The 26,399-nt window shown below is 51.9% G+C and overlaps 2 protein-coding genes across 9 annotated transcripts in view; both read left to right on the top strand.

Annotated features, from left to right (window-relative positions):
- ULK2 (unc-51 like autophagy activating kinase 2) overlaps positions 1–3,765 on the top strand; it is a 65,732-nt gene extending 61,967 nt beyond the window's left edge. For 3 of the 4 annotated variants that reach the window (XM_061174800.1, XM_061174801.1, XM_061174798.1), the window contains 2 exons: positions 578–713; positions 1,556–2,941. In XM_061174800.1, the coding sequence (XP_061030783.1) occupies positions 578–713; positions 1,556–1,614 (195 nt within the window). In that variant the 3' untranslated portion in view covers positions 1,615–2,941. Of the gene's footprint in view, positions 1–577; positions 714–1,555; positions 2,942–3,539 lie in introns of those variants that run through there. The other variant, XM_061174799.1, reaches the window with a different exon arrangement.
- Positions 3,766–4,925: 1,160 nt separating this feature from the next.
- The window catches only part of ALDH3A1 (aldehyde dehydrogenase 3 family member A1), a 28,970-nt gene continuing 7,496 nt past the window's right edge, over positions 4,926–26,399 (top strand). Inside the window, exons 1-11 of one of the 5 annotated variants that reach the window (XM_061175591.1) lie at positions 4,926–5,015; positions 5,130–5,253; positions 5,524–5,579; positions 6,190–6,357; positions 7,065–7,198; positions 7,304–7,548; positions 8,323–8,438; positions 11,432–11,566; positions 14,802–15,012; positions 15,279–15,427; positions 25,472–25,620. The gene's annotated coding sequence lies outside the window, so the exon portion shown is untranslated. Of the gene's footprint in view, positions 5,254–5,523; positions 5,580–6,189; positions 6,358–7,064; positions 7,199–7,303; positions 7,549–8,322; positions 8,439–11,431; positions 11,567–14,801; positions 15,013–15,278; positions 15,428–23,721; positions 23,739–25,471; positions 25,669–25,931; positions 25,944–26,399 lie in introns of those variants that run through there. The other 4 variants (XM_061175590.1, XM_061175592.1, XM_061175593.1 and 1 more) reach the window with 4 other exon arrangements.

Raw genomic sequence — 26,399 nt, 5'->3', positions numbered from 1 at the left:
TCCCTAGTCGGGTTAGATGCCTCTCGCGTGTGTTCCGTACCGTCCGGGGCTTCCTCCTGTGATGCCATGTACCCCTTGGAGTTCACAGCCCACGCCTCCCTCTGGACTGGGAGCTCACCTTCATCGTATGCTCTGGGCCGACCCTCAGCAGGTGCCCAGTAAATACCTCTGAGTGAATGAATCCCACACACCAGAAAATTCTGTGACTAAAAGGAAAAGCTGATAAGTGGCTTTTAACATCATTTAATTATTTCATTGTAACAAGATCTACTTTAGTGAAATGCCAGGTTACTAGTGTGGAAGTGTATGTTTAAACTTTTTAGTGAAGTCATAGAAGAGCCAGTTTAGAAGTATAAATATTGTGAGTTATGAATCTCTGAGTTCAAGAAGGTTATGTTTGAATGCAGAGTAACTCTTTTGTCAAGAAGCTCTTTTATGTTGCTTACCCGATAGATTATATCATTTTGTCAAAACGTATTAATTTTAGACAGATTCCATTTAAAGCTGCATTGCCTGAATGGATTCGTATTTTCATGGGAAAGCTGAGAACCTTCTTGTTTTTGCTGACTGGTTCCAGGTTCAGGCTGCAGCCCTGGATGAGATGTTCCAGCAGACTGAAGATATTGTTTATCGCTATCATAAGGCGGCCCTTCTTTTGGAAGGCTTAACTAAGATTCTCCAGGACCCAGCAGATATTGAAAATGTACACAAATGTGAGTTGACTTAGAAAGTAGTGTGCGTGTTGGTTGCACTTGCATTGTCTCCTCCTGGTGCAGTAGACAGAGCATGGAGTTTGGAACCGTGCAGCTTGGGGGTTGCATCTTGGCTTCCCAACCTTGGGCAAGTCACTCACCCTTTCTGTGGTCTCTGTCTCTTCTTCTACAAGATGAGGAACAATGCCTGCCTTGCCGAGCTGTTGTGAGGATTAGAGAGGTTGCTTGTACAGAGCTGTTGGCTTTTGTCATTAGTCTTTAGATTTCTACACTGCATGACTGTATAGGTGGGTGTGTTTGTGTATGCAGGGAACTTTGCTTTTATCATTAAACAATAAGAAAGGCAACTGTTTCAATCCTCGTTGGCTTAGTGACCGAAGAGCCCTGTGAAAACCCTGTGTACTGCAGATTTGGTGTACAGAACGGAGTGGAGACCGGTAGGGTACCAGGATGGTGTTTCCACTTGTCAGATAAAAGACCAGTGATGTTTTTTGAGGAGGAGGAGGTGGACCTCTTGGAGGCGGAGGTGTGGTCATGCCACATTTTGAAGAGCCACGAGGGGCTGGCAGTTCTAAAATTGTTTGCAGTTGTGAGCGAACTAGCTGTTAAAACCTAAATGTTCTTCATTTGACGTCTAATCTAGCTTTTACCACTGTGCAGCACTAAGCTAAACAATTACCAGGCAGAAAGAAGAAAAAGTACTCAGAACTGTTAACTCTGGGGCAAAGATAGAACAGAGGTGAGGGTGTAGGTGGAGAGTGAGAGATTTTTTTCCATTGGTTCTTCTTTCCTTGCTTTTGAAAATATAAATGATTTTTATTATGAATTTATTTTATTTCTAGATAAATCTAGTATTGAAAGGAGATTGTCGGCCCTCTGCTACAGCACCTCGACCTCGTGAGCCGCAGCAGGCCTGCCGCCAGGACCAGTGGTGGGTGTGAGGCGATGCGTTGGGGAGCACAGCTTGGACCCTGTCGCCCCGCCCCCAGGAAACTGTAGGTTCCTGCACGGCGACCACCAAAGAGCAAGCAGTGGTTTCAGAAAGGAAAAACAACCCCAAAACTACCTGCCTTATCAGAGAAGTCACCCCTTCCCTTTTTCTTTGTAGACGCGGAAGCAAGAGTATTCCACTTGGCTTTCAGTTTGAACTTGGTAAATAAATGTACCTTAGAGCTGGAGTTGTCAGTACAGTTATTCTTAAGGATAATTAGGAATGAAACGATGAGTGGCTCTTCACGCCACTCACCAGAGCAAAGTGTGGGGTTCCACACGTTCACTGAGGCGAAAAAGTAAAAAGCCACGTCTCATCCAGGCAGTTTGATACTCGGGGTAAGTTTATCTGAGTCTGAGCACGCGTCCATAAACAGCTCAGGAAGAAATAGCTTAAGAAGGAATGAAAGACGTCTCTTGGAAGAAATTGTGAAATCTTCAATTTGATCTAATATGGACACATATTAATAATCTTCTAAAATCTTTCATATTGCACTAATTTATTAAAACAACTGTGTATTGGATTTTGCAATTTAAAACTAACTGAGGCACAATGGACTTGTTTAAAATATTTTACTTGATTATATACACGTACCCTTTCCAGAATTCACAGGCAATCTCTCGTGGACTTTTAAGTGGTAAAAACTTGTGTTGTGTGAACCTTTGCATTTTCTTAACCTATTCGTCTACACCTACAGGTTTTCTCAGTGACATTTTTAAGTTGCTGGTTGTCTGCTTCTGTTTGCATCTTTTGCTGTGCATGCAGAATGTGCATTCATGCCTATGACCTAGGTTTACTAAAGGCTAGGTTTATTGGGGCAGTATTAGAACAAGTGTCAATCCAGAGATACTCTCAAGAATTGTAATAGGGCCAAAACAAAGTTGGTGACTTAAAGGCTTACTAGTGATGTGGAATTTTACATGAAGTTAGTGAAAAATGAGGTTTGTTTTCTCTTAGGAAAATGGGCAGCTCTTTCCAGCCTGTGTGCATTTCCGTGTTAACCCTGACAGTTCACCAGATAGCTAGTCATGGAGAATGTGGGCCCTTAACATCCCTCTAGAAATGGTGCCTACGTTGTACATTATTTCGTTTCTCTTACTTACCTGCTTGAATACTTGAATAAACCATTCTCCAGTTTTAATCCTTTTAGATAATATAATCTGAACTCTGACAAATTGCACAGACGCTCTTTGGCATTAATCTAATTTAGTGTATTGATAAAAACAGAAACATGGTTTCTCTTTACTTTGACGAAGTAATGTAATTTTTACTTTATTTATCTATATGAAATTCCAGCAGTTAATTTGAACATTTATTTATATGATGTTTATATTTTTAGGTCTTTAATACAGTGTTTCTACCTCTTATTTGTAACTGCATGCATTATTCATGAAACTAGGTAAAACTCACTGAATTGTTGTGTAATAGCCTTTTTATTATTGCCTGTACAGATGTATATTAAGGTAAATAAAACTGACCAGGTGTTTCTAGGGTAAGGCTGGGTCCCTGTGATGTGGCTTGTCAGGCCAGGTCCTTCCTCAGTGAGTTTGGAGGCTTGGTGGTTAACACCCGTTGCCCTGCCCCAGGATTTCAGATGCTCGGTGACTGTCCTGCAGGCTGCCAGGAGCATGGGCTGCGTGGTGGGTTCCTGCCCTCCCTGCAGGGGTGGTAAGCACTGTCACTGGCGATACCCCATTTTGTATGATTTTTTCGAGTGTAAAGGGCGGTTTCTTGTATGTTCTCTCAGTTACCACCCGTGTCATCTCACTGATCCTCCGAGGGGGTGGGTACATTCCGGCCCCTCCTCCCCTCTCCCGTTTGTTTTTTAAACACAGGATGAAACAGGTTCACAGCGAGGAAGTGCTTGGTCTGCAGTCAGTACCTAGGGAAGTGGCCGGGCTGTGCTTTGTGACCTCCAAGTGCATTCTTCTTCTTCTTGTACGACCGAGGTCAGGTGGTAGGTGGTATGTGTGAGACCGTGAAGTCTGAACAGCAGAGAAGAACAAACTGTAAACTCGTGATTAATGGTTCTGATTATATTTCCATCATCAAGGCCAATCGTTTTAAGAGATTTTGCCTTGATTATAGCAATAATAAACAAATGCTTTATGTTTCCATGTGTATCTTTTGATTTTGTATCATCTCTTTTATAAAAAAGAAAGAAACCAGCCCACACATTCACGGGTTGACAGCGGTGCTCAGGCGAGCCGGAAGGTCGTGGGCGCACAGATGCGCGCGGGGCTGATCCGTGAGCGCGCCGAGTGGCCGTTCCTGCTGTGAGGACTCGCCTTAATGGCGCCTGCGCTGGGCCCGGGGGATGCTTCCCACACGCCCGTCTCCTCAAGGCGGGCGTCCTTCTGCCCCTCCTGGGGTCCAGCAGGGGAGCCCGGAGAGGGGGTTCCTGTTGGGGCCCGGTCGCCTTGGTCCCCACAGGGAATGGCAGGGGACTCGAGCTGGGCACCGTGGGTGTGAAGTCACTGACTTGGCTTCCTCCTGAGGTGACGGAGGAAGACTTGCCGCTCGCACCGAGCGCCTCCGGTCGCTTCTGTGGGCAGTGCCCGCTCCTGCGGGGGCAGAGCGCGGCTCTGTTGTTCCAGGGAGACCGCTGCCGCTCAGAGGGCTTGGTGTCTTCCCGCCGCTGACGGGCGCAGCCTAGGAGCGCCCGTGTCCACCGCTGCACCCGGGAGACAACGGACACTGGGTCCTGGGCCCTGCCCGAGGCGCCGCCTCGCCTGTCACAGCCCTGGCCGGAATGCTGTCTTTGGGAGAGGGGTCAAGGTGGCATCGTCCTCACCGGAATCAGAGGAAGTCCCATCAGAAGCGACCCGCCTGGGAAAGCACCGCACGGCGGGAAACGACAGTCGGTCCCTGAAGTCTCAGCTTCGGTGGACGAGGCGGAGCCAAACAGGTGAAGGGTCACAGCGGTCAGTGCCCGGACTGTTGTGGAGGAGGGAGCCGAGGCTGGGAGCCTGCCGACAGCTCGGGCCCACGCAGAGCAGGGCGCCTGGCAGAGCCCCCGGCTCCCCTTGCACAGAGGGCCTCGCTCGGCCGGTTGTGAACGTGCCGTCCTTTCTGAACAGCCTCCTGGCGTGGGTCTGAGCGGAGGCTGCTGCGGCGGTGGCCGAGCCCTGGGGCTTCCCCTCGCCCTCCTGCTCCCAGGCTGTCCCGTCTCAGGGTTTGCTCGCTGCAGGCTGTTCTCCGCTTCCTTGGGTGCAGCTGTCTTGGTCTCGGACTCCTGTGCAGAGCGGCGCGTCCTTGGGCGCTTTCCATCCCTAACCTCTCCACACCTGTCCGCGTCCGGCACGGAGCTGGTCAGTGGTGGTGAGAACGAAACGAGTTACTGGGCGTGAGGTGGTTTGAAGAGCCCCAGCCGTGGGCGGTGGGCAGCCTGCAGCTCCTCACTGTTAGGCTTGGTTTGGGGCGAGGCCCGGTTTCAGGCTCTGTATGGACACCTTCTGAAAGGACCAGCCCCACTGCCGCGGCCGAGCCCTGGGCACCTGCTTGCAGACGTCCTTTCCCTGTGGATTGATCTGACCCTTGTAGTTCAAGGTTTGTGGCAATCTAATATTTATTACTTCATTTGATCTTCGTACCAACCCTCATTGGCCTCGTTTCACAGATGGAGAAGGCAGACCTGGCAAGTAATTTCCAAAGAGAAAAAAGCCAGGGCTGGGGTTTGGCCAGCCAGGCTGCTGGGCGGGGCCTGGGCCCACGAGCTCCTCATCCCACACACGTGCCTGGAGCCCCGGCCCCTGCTCACCCCTCGGCCTTCCAGCCCCTCCTTTCTGCTGGTGCACTTTTATGCTTCCTGGTGCGCAGGTGTCTCCGGCTGGACTCCCCCTGCCAAGCGGCAGGCAGCAAGTTTTGAGAAGCAGGTGAGGTTAGCAGATCTGCCATCCCCTTGGGGGCTGGAGCAGGAGCCCAAGAGCAGAAGCTTTGAAACCACCCTCAGAACCCCCAGGGGAAGGGCTTCAGGGACACATGGACAAATGGGCACTTTGCAGGTTCCCTGCTTGTTTATTTGTACATGAGCCGCTGAGATAGGCCAGCAGGGATTCGGCCAGTCCTGGGTGGGAGGGGCCTCAACCCCAGGTTTGCCAAGGGGACCCTTGCAGGCCCTGGCGTCCTAAGACCAGCTCTTTCGCTGACGGCGGCATGTAGAGACCGTCTCCTAGGGACGTCTCGCCAGCGCCCTCCCCTCGGTCCCTCAACAGGAGGTGGCACGTGGAGCCCTGTCTTCGTCTAGAAGCACTGAGGCCCACCCAGCTGCCCCTTCCCCCACCTTCTGCCTTTGGGCCCCACCCCTGCTGCAGGGCGAGGTCGGGGGTGGGGTGGGGTGGGGGTGGGGAGATGGTGGGCCAGGCAGGGGCAGGTCACGGGCCTTTGCCCAGAGTCCCGTCTGGGCGACAACAGGACTTCTGCCTGGCACACTGAGCTGTGGCCAGAGGCTCTGATGGGGGCCCGACGGGCCTGCCTCTGTTCCAGCTGGAGGGTTCCTGTGAAGATGGTGGGTGAGCGGGCTGTGCGCTGAGAATGAACCACAGGGCGGGCGGCTGATCTGGGGATCCTCGCGAGGGCAAGGTGCCTGCCACGGAGGGGAGGGTCTGTGAGGTGATGAAGACGCATGTCGCCGCTGGTCCAGCGGGATAACAGGTTTTCCTTCCCTGTCGGGAGTGTCTGTCGTGGGGGGTGGTGATGCTGATGTTGTTTCACTGTGAGCTTGTTAATTTTGTAATTCTTTAACAAGGTGTTTTCGGTACAGGAAGAACTCTAAAGCTCAGGTCATCAACTAGGGAAGGTATTGGCAGTCAACACAACAGATGAGGGGAGTTAAGGTGGGGGAAATGCTAGGAGAAAGTAAGGAAATTCCCTCCCCCCCCCCGAGAGCCCTCCCCCCGCTCCCCTCCCCCCCTTCAGACTGAAGCCTTCTTGGAGGAGCAGAATAAAAAGCCCCTGGCACAGACGGGCCGAGGGTCCTCGTCTCTGGGCTCAGAATAGGGGGGGCGGATCTAAGCCCCGGGAGGTGGGTGCGGGGTGGTGAGCGAGGCTGAGGCGGGGGGCCCTTCTCCAGTCACAGGCCGGCTCCTTGTCACATCAGGATTTTGGAGACGCGAATCCTCCCACTGAGAATGTGCTAAAATAACAATTCTTAGACAAGTTGGTGCAGAGCACACATCGACATTTATTCAGTCGCCGTCAGAGGAGCCAGCATGTGACAAAAGCGTGTCAGTTCAGGAAGGATGTGAAACCTGGGGGGGATTCTCGGGAAACAGATGCCTGTTACGTAAGCAGCTTGTTTACTCGTGAGGATCCCAGCTTCCTTCCACACGGTCACGAACACATCATCTGTTCGTCTGTAGCGTCGTGTCAGAGGAAATCGGACAGGACATCCAGGGCACCACGCGGTGCCCACTTTCTCCGTTCAGGACCCTACGGCAGCGCCTTTGACAGCTGCTCGGCTCTGCTGTCGTGCCACAGAAAGTAGCCGGGGCCGGTACGATGCATCTGAAATTTGAGTTTCTTGTAGCTTTCACGTGTCACAAAATAGCCTTTTTTTTCCCAATCCACTTAAAATGTAAGAACCATTCTTAATCTCTAGGCTGTGGACCGGACCTGGCCTGCAGGCCATCGCGTGTGGCCCCGGCGCACAGATGAACCGCGGAAGAGCCAGGCATCGAGGCGCACGCGGCGGCGGACCCAGGCCACCAGGGACGCGTGCTCCTCGCCCTCCTGGGGTCAGCTAGCCCGGATGTGGACGGTGTCCCCGGGTCAACAGCGCCTCCCCAGCGACGGTTCTGCTCTTAGACATTTCATCAAACGGCTAGTAAACACACGGAATGTAAGGTCTGTACAATTCTTAGTTTTGGAACATTTTGGGGAGCATGTGTTTTTTCTGCTTCTTTGACAAACGAGGTACTTCTCACTCTTGCTGTGTGGCCCTGGGCAGGTCCCCTCGCCCTCCTGGGCCTCCAGTTTCCATCCATTGAAGATCAGAGTAGTACCTTCTCACACAATTCTTGTGGGGAAAATGCCCTTTGCACAGTGACGGGCACTTGAGGGCCTGAGGAAAACCTAAGCGCAGGAGCTCACAGGGTCCCCGGGTGCCCACTTGACCCTGACCCCCAGAAGCCCAGCTCCCTTCTGATGGGAGCAGGGAGATGAGTCCTACACCCACTTCCTCCAGGAAAACTGCCCCGAGGAGCCCCCCAGGCTCCTCCTGGGGCTGGTGAGACCAGCCTTTCCCTTGAGAGTGGGTGGGGCATCGGGCCCCAAAGGAGAGACAGAGGGACCCTGGGGGAAAGGCTGCCCTTGGTCTCCCTCTGACTTCTGGCCCCAGGGGCCTTAACGCTCTTGTGTTGAGGGTGGCCCTGGAGGGTCTTTCGTGGGCGAGAAGAGCCAGGCCTCCAGCCAACCAGGGTAGAGAAGGAAAAATCCCAAGTTTCTCTATGATTGGATTCAGGGTGAACACCTGGAACGCACGCAGGGAAGAGGGGTTTGGTGTGAGGCAGGGTCTAGGGAAGGCGTCTCCTCCTCTGTGAGATGTTTCCTAGGCCAGAAGCTGACGGATAAATTTCAAGAAACTGTAATGTTTGACTTCAGATTTGGTCTTTTCTCCAGCTTTGTTTGTTATTCAAAACTGTTAAGCACCTGCTGTGCTGGGGGTACAGCAGCGAGAGAGAGGCTTGGCTGCCCTCACGGGGTGTACACTTCAGACAAGACTGATGAACACACAGGTATGATGAATGCCGCAAAAGAGAGGTGGACGATGTTATTGCTTGTGGGGGGGGCTTGTGGCGGGGGTGACGGGACCAAAGTCGGGAAAAAATGAGTGGCCGCTGACCAGGGTAATGAAGGAGGGGAGGATGCTCTAAGAGCGGGACTAGCATGTGCAAAGGCCCTGTGGCCGGGGGAGCGTGCAACGACAGAGGCACCGAAGACACGGCAGTCATTCTCTGTCCCAGCACTGTTGGCTTTTTGCAGCGCAGTAACCAGTTTCTGAAATTACCCTGTTTATATTTTTACTTGTCACTCTACTCACCTCACTAAAATGTCAGCTCTCTCAAGCCAGGAATCTGTCTTGTTAATAGTGTCCCTAGCTCCTAGGACAGTGCCTGGCAAAGAGCAGGTGCTCAACAAATATTTGTGGAAAATGACAGTGACATTGATGATGGTGGTGGTGGTGATGATGGTGGTGGTCATGGTGATGGTGACAATGATGGTGGTGGTGGTCGTGGTGGTGATGGTGATGGCGGTGGTGATGGTGGTGGTGACAGTGATGATGGTGGTTACGTCCGCATTCCAGGCAGACACTGTGTGCAGTCCTGTGCCATTGCACTTCCAAGAATCTCACGTGTGTGAACTTGTGTGAACCTCGCAGCCACCTGTGAGAGACGGAAGTAACTTGCTGAATCTCACAGTGGTCACTGCCCGCGTCAGGCTTCATCTCAGGCAGGCTCTCCCGAGCCCATGCCCTGACGCACCGCCGCAAGATGCAGGTATAGCAAGGAATCTGCTTGCGCGCAGAGACTGTTTTACGCATGTCTGTGCATGTGTGAGCGCGTCCATCCCGTGATGGACACAGGCTCTCGGCACCAGCCCTGCCTGACCAAAGGTCGGCGTGTGGGGACAAAGTGAGCGGCGAGGAAGGCTGGGGGAGGCCCTCTAGCAGCCGTAAGAAGGTTCGAAGCAGAGGGGGTGGCCTGATTGAACTGGCGGGTTGGAGAAAAGATGGGAGGCGGCATAAATGGCTGCAGGGACACCCATTGAAACATAGAGGAGAAAATGCCTGCTTCCAAGAGGTAGGGAGGAGCGAAAACCCACATGACTTGGAGAGGAATAGGATGTAGGTGGATCAGGTAGGGTTCTCCGTTGCTAGACATCGTGTATGAGCTCACGTTTGCTGTGTAACAAAACCACTCCAAAGACAGTGGCTTAACACAGTGAACACGTATTATTTCTCATAATTCTGTGGTCCATTTGGGTGGCTCTGCTCTGGCTCAGCATGGCTGGTGCTCAGTGGCCTGAGGTGGCCTCACCCGTGCTTGTGGGTTTGCTTGACTTTCTGCCGTCGACTGCCGGCCCAGCCCTGTTCAGAGGACAAGCCCCAGGCGCTCAGCCCTCAGCCCTGTTCAGAGGACAAGCCCCAGGCGCTCAGCCCTCAGCCCTGTTCAGAGGACAAGCCCCAGGCGCTCAGCCCTCAGCCCTGTGGCGTCAGCTCTGCCAGTGTCCCGTGGACTGAGTCCAGGTTCAAGGTGGGGAAGCACGGCAACGACCTACCACGAAACCCTGTGCTCACAACTGGGGGGGGGGCCGGGGGGAGGAATCCCTGTGGCCATTTTTGCAGCCTGCCACGAATGGAAAGGACTCTGGCTGATTTAAGCAGAACGGAATTGGTGAAAAAATTACTATTTGTAAAAAGAATTTTGCGGTGGCCTGGGAACAAAATCAGAAATCAGGGCACAGGGCGTGCAGGATGGGTGTCGCTGCACTGCTGTGACCCTTGTGTCCGTGCTGCTCTGGGGATTTGATCCTGCAGAAACCCTGCCTGGTGTCAGAGAGGAGACCACACACACACACACACACACACACACACACACACACACACACACACACACACACACCCCGGATCACCTCGCTCCTCCTGGGTCACACGCAAGACCCCGTTTGCAAGACGGGCAGAGCTTGTGCACAGTCATTGCCTTTGCGTGGAGGGCAGAGGTCCAGGGTAAGGGTCTACGCAGACATGTGGGTGGTGGTGAAGGCTGTGCCGGGGTGCCGGGGCTGAGAAGGGAGACCGGGATATCAGACGTGCAGAGGTCTGGGGATGGCCCGAGCGGATGACCTCGAGAGTGGGGGCGCAGCGTTGCGTTTCATGCCAGTGGCCACCAGGGGGAGCGCCGAGCAAACCAGGTCGTGGAAGACTTGTCCAGTGGTGGACCAGCCTCTGTCCAGAGACCCCAGTGCTTGTGCCACGAGCCACAGCCAGCGGCCCTGGTGCCTGCCCTGCAGCAGCCCAGCCTCCAGGCTGGCCCCCACGTGGTCCGCAGCAGCCCGCATCCGGGGTGGCGTGGTCACCAGCGCAGCACCCGTCCTCCTGTGGGCTCCCCTTCCCCGTCTCATGTCCCCTGGGCTCGCACTCCCAGCGAGGTCCTGCCCAGGAGCCTTTATCTCGGCCCTGCCTTTTCGGGGCCCGAGGCCAAGACTGTGCTTCAGGCCCCTCCCCACCCCTACGCCGCAGATGGAGGGCCAAGGGCTGCTGGCACCAAGGAGCCTAGGGAGACTTTTATGTGTATCTTCTGACCGGGGGCCCTCGTGGATGGTGTCTGACACCTGAGAACCCAGGTGGCTAAGAGGTCGCACCTAACCAGCGGCTCTCAAACACTTTGCAGTGTTCGCAGAGGATGTGAGGGGGGGTGTCGAGGGGAGAGATGTGGGCTGGGGTCTTGGCCAGGCTGGTGTAAGGGGACCTTGGCAGAAAGCTGGAGACACCGTCAGAGGCTAAGGGCAAGGGGAGTGCACAGCCGTCTGCCTGAGGGGTGGAGTCTCCTACGTCCCGGGGGTGGAGGGGTCGGGGGCTCCCCCAAATCCACCCCTCGAGGGAAGGAGAGAACTCTGGACCCTGCTGTGTCGGAGGAACCCTCGCTCAGACCCGCAGGCAGGGAGGCTTCCCTACGCCTCGCCTGCCTCGCACTGAGAAGGGCCGACAACGTGCCGGTCTGTCTCCCAGGCCTGGCCCAGTGGAGCCCAGATGCTGGCTGCCCCGGACGGAGCACGGCTTCCCTGCCATGGGACCCACTCCTCTCTCAGCGTCCCGGGAAATGACAGGACCCGCTCCCAGTGGAAGGCCCTTCTTTTCATATTCGTAAGTACTTTGTGTTCATAGCAGAAACCTTTACAAAGGCAGATAAATAAAAAGAACAAACCTTGCATCATCCCAGAGATTATATTAACATTTTAATTCATCTGCCCACATGATTTCCCTGTGCAAACAAAATCTTTTATAAAAATCGAATTATAAGGACTTTCCTGGCAGTCCAGTGGTTAAGGCTCCGTGCTTCCACTGCTGGGGGCCTGGGTTTGATCCCTGGTCGGGGAACTAAGATCCCACATGCATGCTGCAACTAAGAGTTCATGTGCCGCGACTAAGAGTTCGCATGCCACAACGAAGGAACCCGCATGCCACAACTAAGGAGCCAGTGAGCTGCAACTAAGGAGCCCACATGCTACAACTAAGACCCGGCGCAACCAAATAAATAAATTAAAAAAAAAAAAGTGCTTCCTACACCTACTCAGGGTGATACTTTAAAAAAAAAAAAAGAATTATACAAAATATACTATTTTAAAACTTGTGTTCCTTATGTATGAATATATTATGAACATCTGCCCTTTTTACAGATCTGAAGCTATTTCTCGAATGGCTGCGCCTTCATTTGTTTAACCGGTCCTGACCTGTCAGGCCTGCGGGCTGCTCCAATCCTGTGCTATTCACCAGTGACGCCCCAGTGAGGCTGCTAGTACCTAATGGTTCCCTCACTTCTTTGGTTTCATAGATAAATTGCTCTGCTGAAGCTGTGCCTGAATCCATTGCCTCTCTCCCCCTCTGTTCGAGCCCGTGGCTTCCAGGATTCAATCCTGTTTTCCCTTCTTTGGCTCTCAGTTTCACCCCGCAGGGTAGCCCGTGTCTACGATGGGGCTCTGACCCAGCAACACTCCCATGACCACCGGACACTTAGCTTGGACGTCACACAGACACCTCGAAAGCTACATTTTTCTTCTTTTGGGCAGAGAAAATACTCTGTGCAATATGATAATGATAGATACAGCTCATGATACATCTGTCCAAACCCACAGAATATACAAGAGCAGGGGTGAGCCTCATGTAAACTCTGGGCTCTGGGTGGTGATGACGTGTCCACGCAGCTTCATCAGTGGTAACAGATGTACCGTCTGGTGGGGTGTTGATGGTGGGGAAGCTGTGCATGCGGGGGGGCAGGGCGTGCACAGGAACTCCCTGTGTCTTCCCCCCCAGTTTTGCTGTGCCTAAAACTGCTCTAAAAAATAGTCTTAACTTTAAACAATGAAATATATTAGGCATACAAAAATATACGAAAATACTTAACACCTGTGTTCCCTCCACCCAGCTTTAGAAATCACATACCTAGAAAGCCCCTGGTGCATTCTCCGCCCCCCCCATCTATTCCTCTCCCCGCCCCCAGAGGTCTCCCCCCCCATCTATTCCTCTCCCTGCCCCCAGAGGTCTCCCCCCCATCTATTCCTCTCCCCGCCCCCAGAGGTCTCCCCCCCCATCTATTCCTCTCCCTGCCCCCAGAGGTCTCCCCCCCATCTATTCCTCTCCCCGCCCCCAGAGGTCTCCCCCCCCATCTATTCCTGTCCCCACCCCCAGAGGTTACTGCTGTCCTGATGCTGCTTTATCATCCTCCTCCCATGTCTCTCAGCAAGTCCAGCCTTGCTCACTTAAAGCCGGAGCTGGTTCACACCTGGACAAGTGCTGGGGCCACTTCCCCTGACCCACCGCACAGGGCCTCCACCCAGCTCCCCGAGAGCCTCTGCCGTCCCTGTCCCTGCGGGGTGGGGTCTCTGTGAGGGCGAGGGTCGCCTCTGCCCTTTGTCCACCGTGGCTCCCACCCCAGTATCCGGGGCAGGGGGCTCAGTAGAGGGTGTCCATGCATTTGCTACATTACTGGGTCCATGTGGATGGGATTTTTTTTTTCAGTATTTATATTTTCTGATTAAAATAGAAAAAAAAGGGGGCGGAGGGTAAGGGCAACAGAAATTACACTGTGCTGATACAGAGACTTTAAATTCTAGTCAGAGTTAAGGTCCATATGAAAGGTCAACTGATGGTTCCAAGGAAATAACCACACGGAATCTGGTTGAGACATACATGAGTTGAGTCTCACTATTAGCCGCAATAACGTAGGAAAACGACTCTCAGCGAAACTGGAGTCCACACGTGTCAGGCACGGGTAGGGAAGAGTCTGGAGAAATGGGTTCTCTCCATGCCCCCGTGACAAAGAAGGCCCCTGGTTTGATGGGAAGAGTAGCTCTGGTTCCCAGATGGTGTCCACAGCTCAGAGCCGAGTTTAGCAGTGGAATTGAGTGGAGAACTTAGGCGCCCACACAACGTAAAATGTACCATCTTCATCATTTTTAAGTGTACACTTCAGTGTCATTAAGCACATTCACGTCGTTGTGCATCCGTCCCCACCATCATCTCCAGAACTTTCTCACCTTCCCAAACTGAAACTCTGTCCCCACTGAACCCTCACTCTCCACCCCTCCCCCAGCCCCTGGCACACCGCCCCCCCCATCCCACCTTCTGTCTCTGTGGATTGGATGACTCCAGGGACCTCATACAAGTGGAGTCATACAGTACTCGTCCTTCTGTGACTGGCTATTTCACTCAGCACAATGCCCTCCGTGTTCATCCTGTTGGAGCAGGTGTCAGGATTTCCTCCCCCACCTTATTTTTTAAAATTTATTTGTTTATTTATTTTTGGCCGCATTGGGTCTTTGTTGCTGCACGCGGGCTTTCTCTAGTTGCAGCAAGCGGGGGCTACTCGTTGCGGAGCACGGGCTCTAGGCGCGTGGGCTTCAGTAGTTGCAGCACTTGGGCTCAGTAGTTGTGGCACATGGGCTTAGTGGCTCCGCAGCATGTGGGATCTTCCCGGACCAGGGCTCGAACACGTGTCCCCTGCATTGGCAGGCGGATTCTTAACCACTGCGCCACCAGGGAAGTACGCCCCTTTTTTTTTTTTTTAACATTTTTTAAAAATTTATTTATTTGGTTGCACCGGCTTGCAGAAGGCGGGCTCCTTAGTTGCAGCTCTCAGGCTCCTTAGTTGCAGCTCACGGGCTCCTTAGTTGTGGCATGAGGACTTTTAGTTGAGGCATGCATGCAGGATCTAGTTCCCTGACCAGGGATCGAACCTCGGGCCCCCTGCATTGGGAGCGCTGAGTCTTATCCAATAGAACACCAGGGCAGTACCCAGGATTTCTTCCCTTTTTCAAGGCTGGATGATGCTTCGCTGTAGTTAGTTGTGCAGATGGTTTTGACCGGGCCGTGTTCCCTGTAGTGGCTCCACGATCCCAAGAGCGGCTGCCGACCCCTCCCCAGCATCACCAGGATGGACTCAGGGGAGACCGGCATGTGTGCCAGTGTGGGAATGGCCAGCTCTCCAGCCACCCGCCAGGGGCCCCAGGGCCTGAAACGCCCCCTCCCCTTGGGCTTCGTCTGTCCTTCCTTTGTGCGCTCTGGCCCTTCGCCCCGTGGAGACCTCGCTCCAGGTGAGGGAGAGAACTGCTTCCAGCATCTCTCTGCCATGGAGACAGGGAACTAGAAAGTGCAGCAATTGTAAGAGGCAAGGTCGTGCACCTGAGGGGGGCCTGTGGCCTTTTCCCTTCCCCCCCGACACTCCCCCAAAGGTGGAGTCCCCACCTCTCCAAGCCAACCGAGGGGAGCTCCAAGAGTCACCGAGAGAGACCGGGATGCCTGGGGAAGGGACATCTCCTCACCCAGGGGGCTTGCTGAGCTACCCTCTGTTTCATCCGAGATGATGGAGCTGGAAAAGAGAGAGAGAGACAGCCGGGCAGAGGGGGCCCCATTTGCACACAAGGATGTGTGAGTTTCCTCCAGCTGACTGCACTCCGAGGAAGCAGGCCTGTGGACCATCTCGCTGATATCAGGGGAGCTGCCAGCCAGGTGAGGGGACCCGAGGAAGGTGCCCTGGAGGGTGGGGCTGGAACTGAGGGTGCGGGGAAATCTCTCCTTTCCCGGGACCTCTGTGGTGGGCAGGAGCTGTGGGACCCCTGGGAGTCCCCAGAGGCCGTGTAAGCAGAAGGACGCTGCTCTGGTCCCTTCTCCTCCTGTCAGCCCCCGCGCCAGGGGGACGGAGCCTCGGGGGACGTGGCGGGATGAGACCTGTCCCCTTCCTGGGGCCACAGACTGGAGCTGAGCTGGCAGAGGCTCTGCACTGGGATCGAAGTGCTAACTTAGTCTGGACGGAGCTTTGGGCACCGGAAATTGACCAGGAAGTGATGGAGCCGCTCGGAATGTTTGAAAGATTTGAGGAGGCGCAGCTGGAAGCAGGAATTGAAAACACATTAAAAAGCCATTTCGGGGACTTCCCTGGCGGCAGAGCTTTCAGATGAGCAGGGAAAGGGAGGAACCGTGACTATCAGAGAGGAGAGAGCGACATGAAGAGTGGACACAAAGGTAATGGGAAGAATACGATGGAAGGTCTCAGTCCTAGTAAAATAGAGAGACTGTCAGAAGGGCGTCTAAGACAAACCCTCCCTCTGTCATTTACGAGAAATGCATGTAAAGCCGCAGGCTCAAGAAGGGCTGGAGGGAATTAGGTGTTCAGACGGGTGCAAACAAAAATAAGGCAGGACCACCCAAATTAACATCAGATAAGGTGGCCTTTAAGATCAAAACAGAGGAAGAAGAAAAGCAAAAATTATAAAGAGGATCAAACAGTCATAAACTTGTATGAACAAAGCAAAATGTGGTTAAACACACAAAGCGGAAGTATCAGAATTGTAAGGACAGCTGGATAATATACCCAGGAAAAATCAGTACATTTGATTCAATAGGGTGGAGATTCTTACATCTATGAACAGAAATAATACATCTCATTCATATGTCCCTGGAACGGCTACAGAAATTATCTATTTGACCACAAAGAAGGCCTGAACCAATAGAGAAAAGCAGAGAAGAAGGCCATATTTTTATCATAATCTGAGAAAACTGGCAGTAAATAATAAAGGTGTGACGAATATAATGTTAACTACTCTGATATTAGGAAACACACTTATAAAAAACACTTAAAGAGGCCATCAAGAGGGAAATTAAAAATTATTGGAAAGGGGTGAAAATAAGAATGTTACCTTCTCAAAACTCCAGGACACGGCAAAACCGTATTCAGTGGAAAATAAAGACAAAGGCCATCAGTATTAAAATAGGAAAACAAAAGTCAGAGGACCTACTTACCCAGTTTAAGTACAAAAAGAAAGTAGGAAGATGGAATTGATGAAGAAGAACAGAAATGAATCAGAAACCTATATTCACGCTTCTCTTAGAAGGTAAGTGCGGCCTGTTCTTTACAAACACCGATGAGCGGAAGAACCCGAGCTAACCCTGACTTGCACTTTCTTTGTGAAAGAAAAACGAGACACAGAAACACACAAGATTAAGGTTCAGAAAGGAGACAAAATGACAGGAGATTAAAGCGTTTTAAGGAAACTATTCAACACTACAGCAAAAATTCGAAAACCTGGAGGAAATGGGAAAGCCCAAGGGTGTGAGCCTTCGAAGGGGGATCAAGGAATCGATGCCAGGTGAGGCCTGGCTCTGTCACTTACCAGCTGTGTGACCTTAGGCCAATTACTTAGCCTCTCTGTGCTTCCATTTCCTATCTATAAAATGGACATAACAATAGTTCCTACCTCTTCGCAGTTGTGAGGATTAAATGAGCTCATATAGGGGACGTCCGCATTATTGATAAAATAGTCTCTTGATGGGCTCAGAGTAAATAATTAAATAATACAAATCTTACAAGAATGTCCCGAGAATTAGATGAACCATGTAGGACGGGAGAGAGAACTCTCCTCGTTCAGACTAAAACAGAAGAGTTCTCGCTGGCTATACTAAAACTCGTGTGTAGCAAAAGGTGCCATAAATCCAGTCCACGGACAAGTGACAGATCAACGACAGTACTAGTGACTCAGCAGCTGTAACAGCAAGAGCTCTTAAACGTTGACAAGGAAAACACAGAACAGAAGAGAAGTGGGGCGAAGGCCTGTGGCCGGCGCGGGTGTGACAACGCACCAGGCCGCCCGCCAGGGTCAGGGAATAGCCGAGAAGCGGCAAGAACGCAGGGCACTGGCTGCCTGACTGGACCAGGGCCCGGACAGCCTGCTGGCCTCCAGGGACCGCCTTGCGGAAAGCCATCGGGCAACACGCACGAAATCAAAAATGCCAACATTCTTGGGATTCTGTTACAAAGAAATAAAAACAGCCGTAAGTTCAAGGAGGCTTATGGAGCATCAGTCAAAAGCTGGAAGCCAGGTGGCTTCCCCTCCACAGGGAGCATTCTGGCCCTGTGCACATCAAACGTTGTTGATATTAATACTCAACAGCTGCGAGAGGGGACAGAGTGGATCCCGCGGTCCCCCTGCCTGGGGGACTTGTGCCCACCGCTGAGGCAGCGGGGGCATCAGAACCCGTGTCTGAGGAGACCCTGTTTTAAAAGCAGCGACAGCCCCCAGTGTGTCATGTACATCTAACTTTATCGGATGTTATATAAGCATCGGGAAAAACACAGGGGGTGCACACTGGAATTTTACGGGGTGCTGACAGAGGGAGAGGCAAGCCAGTTAAGTGTGAAAGGAAAGGGCGGCTCTCAGAACTAGTCATCACATTGCGCAGGTTCACGGAATTATATGTGTGATCACCGTGCAGAAATAAAATGGAGAGATGCTCGCCCTCTTTAGAGTAAATATCAGACTTGGTGTGCGATGGGGTGCACTCGTGTTTGTCAGGAATCTGGGTGCGGCTTCCCACGCTTGGAGGAGCAGGAGTGCCCGGCGGCCCGGGCCTGGCCCACAGCGGGTGGGGGCTCCGGGCAGGGTCAGGCCAGGCGCCCAGCTCACCGTGACTTGCACTTTGCCGGGCTGCGCAGCCCTGCCCCCTCCAGCCTCGGGCTGCCCTTTGTTCCAGCTCAGCCCTGGCTTCCTGGGTGCTTCCTGGGAGCCTGCACAGGGGAAGGTCAGGGTCGGGTGACAGTAGGGGACCTTTGCAGCATCCCTGGGGGAGCTTCCCTCTTGCTCCCCCTGACTTCCTGGGATGCACACCTGCAGCTTCTCCGACCCAAGTCTCTGCCCTCAGGGCGGATAGAGGGGAAGGGACCCCGGGGATCCTTCCTGCGTTTTCCCAGACATGCAGCCGGTCCACTCTCCTTGCTGCTCTCTGGGGAGAAGCTCTCTAAACAGTAGTTGAAATCCCAGTGTCCTCCAGTGGCTCAGCGCTGCAGCCAGGAACCCAGGATGGCGGCGGGGGGGACCCCGAGGTCAGAACTGCTGGGCGAAGCCGAGTCCAGCCTGCCCCACCCACGCGGTCCCCTCGCTCCAGCCAGGCCCCAGCAGCCAGCCCTCTAGGTCAGTGAGCCCCAGCCCTGTGCCTCATCCGGAAGTTTATACGGGGAGTTTAACATGGCGGGATCTCAGTGGGGAGGTGACACCCATGGTGCCAGGAGGGGGGCATCCACCAGGCGACAGCAGGGGAGCCGGTGCCGGATTGGGAAAGCAGTGGGGACGATGGGAGGAGGAAGGGCAGCCCGCCTGGAGGCTGAAGGGTTCCCGAGGCAAAGACCTAGTGACAGTATTACATTAGGAAAACGAGGTTAGCTTGGGTCAGTGATGCAGCTCACTGAAGCTTACCTCTTTCCGTGGATGATTTTGGAAGGAATTTCACTTTCCAAAGTCCTTTCACGCGTGTCGCCTCAGGGTCCCACACAACTGCTCGCGATTCTGGCACCAGTATTTTAACTGATGGGGAAATGGGGCCCCAGGAGGGTAAGCGTCTTTCCCGGGCCTCACAGCTGGGGACCCCTGAGCTAGCACTCGTTCACCCTGCGTGCTGCCTCCAGATGAGATTTTAAAATAAAAATCTTACTTTTGAATTGTTTTGGATTTACAGAAAAATTGCCAAGACAGTGCGGAGAGTTCCTGGGTCATCTGCACGTGGATCCCCTATTGCTGATATCTTGTTTGTTGTAGCTAGTGAACCGATGCTGGTGTGTTATTAACCGAAGCCCATGCTCTCTCCGGGTTTCTTTGGTTTGTGCCGAATGCCCCTTTTCTGTCCCTGGATCCCATCCAGAGACCACCTTCCATTTACTGTCCCGTCTCCTCAGGCTCCTCTGGGCTCAGACTTCCCTTGTTTTGGTGACCTTGATGGTTTTGAGGAGGGCTGGTCAGGTATTTTGTTGAATTTCCCTCCGTTTGGGCATGTCTGATGTTTATCTCATGGTTAGACTGGGGGTTTGGGTTTGGGGAAGCAGACCACAGAGTGGAAGCGCCGGGTTTTATCACGTGGTATCCAGGGGACATGGGGTCGCCATGACCTTGACCTTGAACACCCGCTGAGGTCGTGTTCATCCGCTTCTTCCGTGTAGATTTACTCCCCTGACCAGTCCACTCTGGCCTCTTTGGAAAGAAGTCACTACACGCATCCCGCACGTAAGAAAAGAGGGTTAGGCCCCACCTCCTCCTGGGGGCGTTATCTACGTAAATGATTTTCAGTTCTCTGTAGGGGAGATTCCACATTTTCCTAATGCATTTTCCTATTTTTTCAGAGTGAGGATACTGAATATAACATACATATTTTAATAGCTTCATTGAGATATCATTCAACACCATGTTATTCATTTTGGTGTACAACTCAATGATTTTCAGTTTTTTGTGCAAACATCCCCACAACCTAATCATGAACATGTTTGTCCCCCTAAAACAACCCTGTACCCGTTAGCAGTCAATCCTCGCCCTCTGCCCCCACCCCCTTTCTCAGCCCCAGGCAGCCCCTAACCTACTTTCTGTCTCTATAAATTTGCCTTTACTGGACGTTTCATATGAATGGAATCAATCGTACACTGCGTAGTCCTATGTGTCTGGAGCGTAATGTCCACGAGACTCATCCATGGTGAGGCATGTATCCAAACTTCATTTCTTTTTACGGCGTAATAATGTTCCATTGTACGGATACACCACGTTTTGTTTATCCATTCATCAGTTAATGGACATTTAGGTTGTTTCCACTTTTTGGCTCCTATGAATCATGCTGCTGTGAACATTCATGTACAAGTGTTTGTGTGGACACAGGTCTTCCTTTCTCTTGGGTGTAGACCCAGGAGTGGAATTGCTGGGTCATATGGTATCTCTATGTTTAACTCTTTGAGGAACTGCCTGTTTTCCAAAGTGGCTGCACCATTTTACATCCCCACCAGCAGCGTAGGAAGGTTCCAATTTCTCCACCTCCTCGCCAACACTTCTTATTGTCTGCCTTTTTTTTTTTTTTTTTTAATAGCCACGCTAGTGGCTGGGAAGTGGTTATCTCATTGTGGTTTCCTCTTTCATTTCTCTAATAACAAATGATGCCAAGCATCTTTTCATGTGTTTGTTGGCTGTTTGTATATCTTCTTTGGAAAAATGTCTGTTTGAATCCTTCACCCATTTTTAAATTGGGTTATTTGTCTAATATTGACAAACAATAAAAGTTGAGTTGTAACAGTTCTTTATATACTGTAAGTCCCTTATCAGATACATGATTTGCCAGTCTTTTCTCCCAGTCTGTGGGTTTTCTTTTCACTTTCTTTCTTTTTTTTTTTTTAACAATGGTTTCATGAGCAGTGATGGGGGACCTCTGTGTTTTTTTTTTTTTTTAATTTATTTATTTTTATTTATTTATGGCTGTGTTGGGTCTTCGTTTCTGTGCGAGGGCTTTCTCTAGTTGTGGCAAGCGGGGGCCACTCTTCATCGCGGTGTGCGGGCCTCTCACTATCGCGGCCTCTCTTGTTGCGGAGCACAGGCTCCAGACGCGCAGGCTCAGTAATTGTGGCTCACGGGCCCAGTTGCTCCGCGGCATGTGGGATCTTCCCAGACCAGGGCTCGAACCCGTGTCCCCTGCATTAGCAGGCAGATTCTCAACCACTGCGTCACCAGGGAAGCCCTCTCTTCACTTTCTTGCTGGTATAATTTGTAGCACAAACGCTTTGACATTTTTTTTTTAATTAATTAATTTATTTATTTTTGGCTCTGTTGGGTCTTTGTTGCTACACGTGGGCTTTCTCTAGTTGTGGCGAGCAGGGGCTACTCTTTGTTGCAGGTCGAGGGCTTCTCATTGCGGTGGCTTCTCTTATTGAGGAGCATGGGCTCTATGTGCTCGGGCTTCGGTAGTTGTGGCTCGCGGGCTGTAGAGCGCAGGCTCAGTAGTTGTGGCTCACGGGCTTAGTTGCTCCGCGGCATGTGGGATCTTCCCAGACCAGGGCTCGAACCCGTGTCCCCTGCATTGGCAGGCGGATTCTTAACCACTGTGCCACCAGGGAAGCCCACGCTTTGACTTTGATGTAGTCCAATTAGCTATTTTTTTCTTTTGTCACTTGTGCTTTTGGTCTTGTTATCTAAGAAACCATTGCCTGACCCAAGGATATGAAGATTTACTCCTATGTTTTCTTGTAGAAGTTTTATAGTTTTAGCGCTTACATTTAGGTCGATGATCCATTTTGAGTTAATTTTTGCGTATGGTGTGAGGTAACGGGCCACGTTCATCTTTTTGCATGTGGATATTCCATCATCCCAGTGCCTTTTGTTGGAAAGACTGTTCTTTTTCCTCACTGAATTGTCTTGGCAGCCTTGTCAAAAGTCAATTGGCCACATGTGTAAGGGTTTGTTTCTGGACTCTGAGCTCTATTCCATTGACCTGCTTGTCTGTTTTATGCCAGTGTCTTGATCTCTGCAGCGTTGTTATAGTTTTGAAATTGAATCCTCCAGCTTTGTTCTTCTTTTTCAAGATTGTTTTGGCTCTTCTTGGTCCCTTGCAGTTACATACGAATTTTAAGATCAGCTTTTCTACTCCTGAGGAAAAAAAAAAAAAAAAAAAAAAAAAAGCCAGCTGGGATTTTAACAGGAATTGCATTGAATCTGTAAATCAATTTGGAGAGTGCTGTCACCTTAACAGTATTATGTCTTTCAATCCACAAACTTGTGATTTCTTTCCATTTATTTAGATCTTTAAGTTTTCTCGACGACGTGTTGCAATTTTCAGTGTATAAGTCTTACACTTGTTTTGTTAGATTTACTTCTTCTTTCTGATGCTGCTGTAAATGGAATTGATCCTTTCAGTCGGCATCTTCCTCGCTGTTCTTCACAGCTGTTCCTCCCCATCATCCTTCCTCTTTCCATCTATTCCCTTAGCCTGAGGAACCAGATCCCCAGGTTGGTTGGAACCGTCTGTGTAATGATAATCAGAACGTTCAGAGGGAGGGCAGGAGGGCACCCCCGTGAGGAACGGGCATGGACTACGTCACTTCCTGTTGGGGTTGCTTTGGCTGCATCGCCCCCCGTGAGGAACGGGCATGGACTACGTCACTTCCTGTTGGGGTTGCTTTGGCTGCATCTCCCCCCGTGAGGAACGGGCATGGACTACGTCACTTCCTGTTGGGGTTGCTTTGGCTGCATCTCACTTCCGGGGAGACGGCTTGCATTCGGTGAGTGAGCCTGGGCTTTGGTGGGTTCAAGGGCTTCTTCTGCCACCTGTGAGCAGTGAGAGCCTGGACCAACGTTCTTACGAGTCTCTGGTCCCCCTTATATAAAATGGGGAGGATAACACCCTCCCTGTGGAATTGTCACCAAAGGCCCCATGCGTTCGGTTACGGCACAAGTGACTGCTGCCTGAGTGCTGGCTGTGATGACCACAGGCAGCCCCAGATCTGTGATGCGCCCCTGCAATAATGCCTCACGTCACACCTGCTGTCATCTGATGACTTCACGTTTGCCACTACGAACTTTTTATTCGTTCCTTAGAACAATTTCTCATAAGGTTTTATGCCATCACCCTAGCTCCTTGGCCACTTGAAACATGTAAACTGAATTCTGTGCCACAGGCCAATATAAAATCTCTCTCATATTCACATCATTACCAACAATCTTCCCAGCTTTATATAGTTACAAAATATAATTTTATAAATCCATATATATGTCTGTAACATGTAGCAGATATTAAACAATAAATAATATGATTTTCTTATAGCAATTTCTTAAAGGAATAAAAACACAGATCAAAGGGAACTCCTCCCAGTAAACTGTTATCAGTAACTGGTGAGTCACTGGTTCTCCAACTTCACCTGGAGGCATCAGAATCACCTGGAGGACTTGTTACACCACCAATGGCTGGGCCTCATCCCTGAGTTTCCGATTTTGTCCAGCAGGTGGAGGCTGGGAATATGCATCTCCAACAGGTTCAATTACATTTTTATTTTTTCTTTTATTTTTTTAACTTTTTATTTTATATCGGAGTATAGTTGATTAACAATGTTGGGACTTCCCTGGTGGTCCAGTGGTTAAGACTCCGCGTTTCCAATGCAGGGGGAGCGGGTTCCATCCCTGGTTGGGGAAGTGGGTTCCATCCCTGGTTGGGGAAGTAAGATCCCACGTGCCGCGCAGCACGGCCAAAAAATAATAATAATAAAATAAAATCACAACGGAAAAGAATTGTTCATTAAAATAAAGTTTCCAAATATTAAAAAACAAACAAAAAAACCCAATGTTGTGATAGTTTCAGGTGTATAGCAATGAGATTCAGTCATATATATACATGTACCTATTCTTTTTCAAATTCTTTTCCCATTAATTACGTTTTTAATAGCACCTTAATAACTGCGAAGACACGCGACTTTGTCTCCTGCCTCTGTGCCTTTGCTTTTGCTGTTCCAAGCCTAAATACCTTCCATTCAGCTCAGACTCCATTTCCCTCCCTCGGGACTCTCATCTGAGGCCCTGTAGCATCTTGTGCGTATTCCAGCCACTATAGGGTTCATATTATTTTGAAACTTTCTGTTTATTCCGTCATTCATTTATTGAGCACCTACTATGTGCCAGACAGTGTTCTGGGTGCTGAGGATACAGCAGTGAACAAAGCAAATTCTAGTGGGAGGGTGGCAGGTGACAAACAAAATAAGTAGACAAATAGCATCTCAGAGGGTGATACATGGTCTGGAGAAAAATGACGTGGAGGAAGAGGAGGAAGCGTGATGATGAGGGAGGTGAGCAGAGCCACGTGGGTGGTGGGTGGCTGTACGGGAGGGGCATTCCAGGGGGAGGGAGGGGGGAGGGAAGAGCACCTCTTCAGGGGCCTGTAGGGAAGCAAGGCTGGTGGGTGAGGGTGGCAGGAAGTGCCCGGTGGGAGGAAGCCCAGAGTCCAGGTAGCAGGGGCGGTGTGAGAAGTGGCCAGATGTGTCTTCCACACCGGCCTCCATCCCCACTGAGCAGACGCCCAGCAAACATCTGTTATCCCAGAGTCCTCTCTGCCCAAGCATCTCTGGCTCCGTGGGTGACCGACCACACCGGGGAGGTTCCTGGCAGTCGGTACTGGTCCGTGGCCCCCTTCTCTGCTGTTCAACAAGTGGGCAGACCCACGTATTGCTGGGGCCTCGTGTAGAAAGCCCCGGCCTGCGATTCCCCAGGCTTAGAGATCTCACCTTGATGGGGCGTCTTCGGGGAGCTGCGTGCACGCTCACTGTGACCGTACCTCCCCCGCCCTTATGTAATCAGGGAGGTCGGGAGGACAGCAGCTGGCAATTGCACTTGGAAAATCTGGAAGCAGTCAGGTCAGGTTGAATCAATCAGCAGCCCCACGCCCCAGGCAAACACAGGGGCTCCTTTGGAAGATTGGATCCGGCCCTGCCCAAGCCTCCACAGACACATTCTTGCATTTCTGATCAGAACAAAAGCAGACAACCCCAGGCCTAATCCCCCAAACTGGGAGCAGAGGGCCGGATTACTACACCCCACGTTTGAAAACTGTTTTGTTCTTGTTATGCAAACTTCCTGGGCAGGGACTCCAAGGGCCCAGGGGGCGGGGAGAAGGGTCCTTAAATGCATCCTCTCTAGGCTGATGCCCATTCCTGGAGCTCCAGCCCCAGGAGAGCCTGTGTCGAAGGTAACTCTCTTCCCCGTTCTCTTCTCCTCCTAGAAATCTCGAGCTGCAGCCTGGCCAGGAGCGGGTCCACCTCTGTGGCTGGTCCTCCCCACACCCAGGAGCATCTTCTGAGAATCCGCGGCTGGCTGCCCCAAGGGCCCGAAGCTCACGTCTGGCAGCTCTACCACCCCTGCCACAGGGAGGTAGAGGCCCCGGGGACCCTTGGAGCAGGGGGACCCAGGGGACGGTGGGTGAGAAGCCTTGATTCAGTCACCCAGAGGCAGCAGAGCCCTGTAGTTAAAGGCACGAGCGGCATGAGATAGAGACAGAAGCGGGTTCAAATCCTGACTTTGCTACTTGCTAAGTGGGAGACCAAAGACAGAGCATTTATTGCACGTCTATTGGCCTCACTTTCCTATCTGTAAAATGGACTCGTAACGGCTCCTTCTTGGTGGGCACTCCTACAGAGCGAGGATTTTTGTGAGGATCAAAGTGGATGATGACACCTGGGAACAAAGTGGCACAGGTGCAGCAGGCGGGATGCAGGGGTGTGGGAAGAAGGATGGGCCCTGGGGGACTAATTCCAGCTGCTCCCACTGGGGCGTCAAGCGCAACGTTAGCTACTTTCCGGCGCCATTAATCTTTGTAATGACTGTGAAGCGACGCTGCTACTAACACTGCCCACAAAGGAAGCTCCTTCCCAGAGACCACGTGGTTCTGAGTGCTGAGCTGGGGGCCAGCCCTCCCGGTCTCCCTCCCACCAGCTCTTCTGCCCTGAGCCGCCAGGCCTTGGTGGCCGATGGCCAGAGGCTGCTGCCCTGGTTTGCCCACGCAAGGCTGGGGAGGGAAGCAGGACCTTCCTGCCGGGCTGTGTGGCTGGGGTCACGGTCAGCAGGGTGGCCTGGCCCATGGCAGGCTGGGCCGAGGGATCCCAGAGGGCTCCCTCCGATTTCCCGTCGGACCTAGGGAGGGGGCCGTGGCA

The sequence above is a fragment of the Eubalaena glacialis genome, chromosome 19 (assembly GCF_028564815.1).
Source record: "Eubalaena glacialis isolate mEubGla1 chromosome 19, mEubGla1.1.hap2.+ XY, whole genome shotgun sequence".
Lineage (NCBI taxonomy): Eukaryota > Metazoa > Chordata > Mammalia > Artiodactyla > Balaenidae > Eubalaena > Eubalaena glacialis.
The sequence above is the reverse complement of the archived record's forward strand: the minus strand, read 5'-3'. Positions and strand labels throughout refer to the sequence as shown.